Genomic DNA, 1,485 nt, shown 5'->3' with positions numbered 1-1,485 from the left:
TTCCTGAAGTTTTCTCTTAAATCCTTTTTTTCTTTTTTTTTTTTTTCCGCCCTCCCCCTTCCTCCAGAGAAAATGACCGGGTGGTCATAGTTAACGGGACCCCAATGGAAAATGTTCCACATTCTTTTGCAGTCCAACAGCTTAGGAAAAGTGGAAAAGTGGCCACCATTGTAAGTAAATTACAAATGCATTCACTTTACAGTGGTAAGTACCTGTGCAACCAGTCAAGATTTTGGTCGTCTCCTTTGACGTGTGCTATAAATGCATAAAGCAAAGCGAGCCTTTGCCGAACAGAATGTACAAGTAAATAAAACAAAGCAAAGACATAGTTTCTACAGGTGAAACAAATGGAAATTAAGCAACAGTGTCACAAAGTTATGCTGTTGAAAAAACTGGAAACAAAATGTATGTACTCAATTCTTAATTTTACTGAATAGTGAGTGGTAGTTGTAAAATGAAAGCTATGTGAGGCAAATATGTGAATGTCCAACATACACAGAACTTGTGCAAGAGTTTGCTGTCCAGATGGACTTTCACTAGTCAAGAGAGGCATCTACCACTCTCTCTTTTGGAGGCTTGTCACATTTTGTAGAAGTCATCTAGAAAAAGCAAAACATTGCGTGCATTCTTGCAGAGGTAAAAGAACCTGGTTGCTGATCTGATTTTTTTTTTTTCCCTAAATTCTTCTACTGCTTTTAATCCTCCCAATTAATAAATATTTGTTCTGCACATCTGAATAATCTAATTAACTGGTTGTTTTATAAATAGAACACTGTTTGTTTGTTTTTCCCCAACCACTATTTGAAGTGTGAATAATATTAGTGTGTTGAATTTCACATTCTGACCATTGGAGGGTTTTTTTTGGTTGTTTATTTCCTATCGCACTGAACAGGTAGTGAAAAGACCAAGGAAAGTGCCGGCTGCTGCACTGAGGAGAAGCCCCTCCCTTGACTATGAGGACAGAGCTTTAGATGTAATGGATGACCACGCAGAATTTGATGGCAAAAGTGCTCGAAGTGGCTATAGTGACAGAAGTTGGCATACTGGTAATGGAGGGCGCAGCCAAAGCTGGGGAAACAGCCTGGATCAGAGCTACCGAGAAGAACAAGGCAGAGGCCGTCACCGAAGCAGAGACCGCGACCGGGAGTGCAGCTACAGCCGTGACCGGAGTCGTGGCAGGAGCGTCGACAGGAGCTTGGATCGAGACTATAGAAGAGATCGGAGCCGAGGAAGGAGCGTCGACAGGGATGGTGGCTATGAACGGGACTACAGAGGAAACTACAGCCCACCCAGTTATACTCATGGATCTCAACCTGATCCTAGATATGGGAGGGAAGTGAGGAGTCGAAGTCGGGACAGGCTTCGTTCCCGAAGTCCTTCGCCTGAAATACACCATCAACAGGAGTACCAAGGATCGCAGGATCAGAATGGACCCATCAGTGTTCTCTTAACAAAAGGCAGACATAATGAAGGTTGGTATAGTAG

The 1,485-nt window shown here is 42.9% G+C and overlaps 1 protein-coding gene across 1 annotated transcript; it reads left to right on the top strand.

The window, feature by feature from the left end:
- Positions 1-67: 67 nt before the first annotated feature.
- LOC104531662 (tight junction protein ZO-2-like) lies at positions 68-1,472 on the top strand (the record flags this gene model as incomplete). Its single annotated transcript, XM_010176617.1, has 2 exons — positions 68-170; positions 893-1,472. Coding segments are annotated over 2 exons (683 nt in total), but the record flags the coding sequence as incomplete, so codon positions are not given.
- Positions 1,473-1,485: the final 13 nt, after the last annotated feature.

The sequence above is a fragment of the Antrostomus carolinensis genome, unplaced genomic scaffold (genome assembly GCF_000700745.2).
Source record: "Antrostomus carolinensis isolate BGI_N321 unplaced genomic scaffold, ASM70074v2 C13309280, whole genome shotgun sequence".
Classification (NCBI taxonomy): domain Eukaryota; kingdom Metazoa; phylum Chordata; class Aves; order Caprimulgiformes; family Caprimulgidae; genus Antrostomus; species Antrostomus carolinensis.
This window is presented reverse-complemented; position numbering and strand designations above follow the sequence as displayed.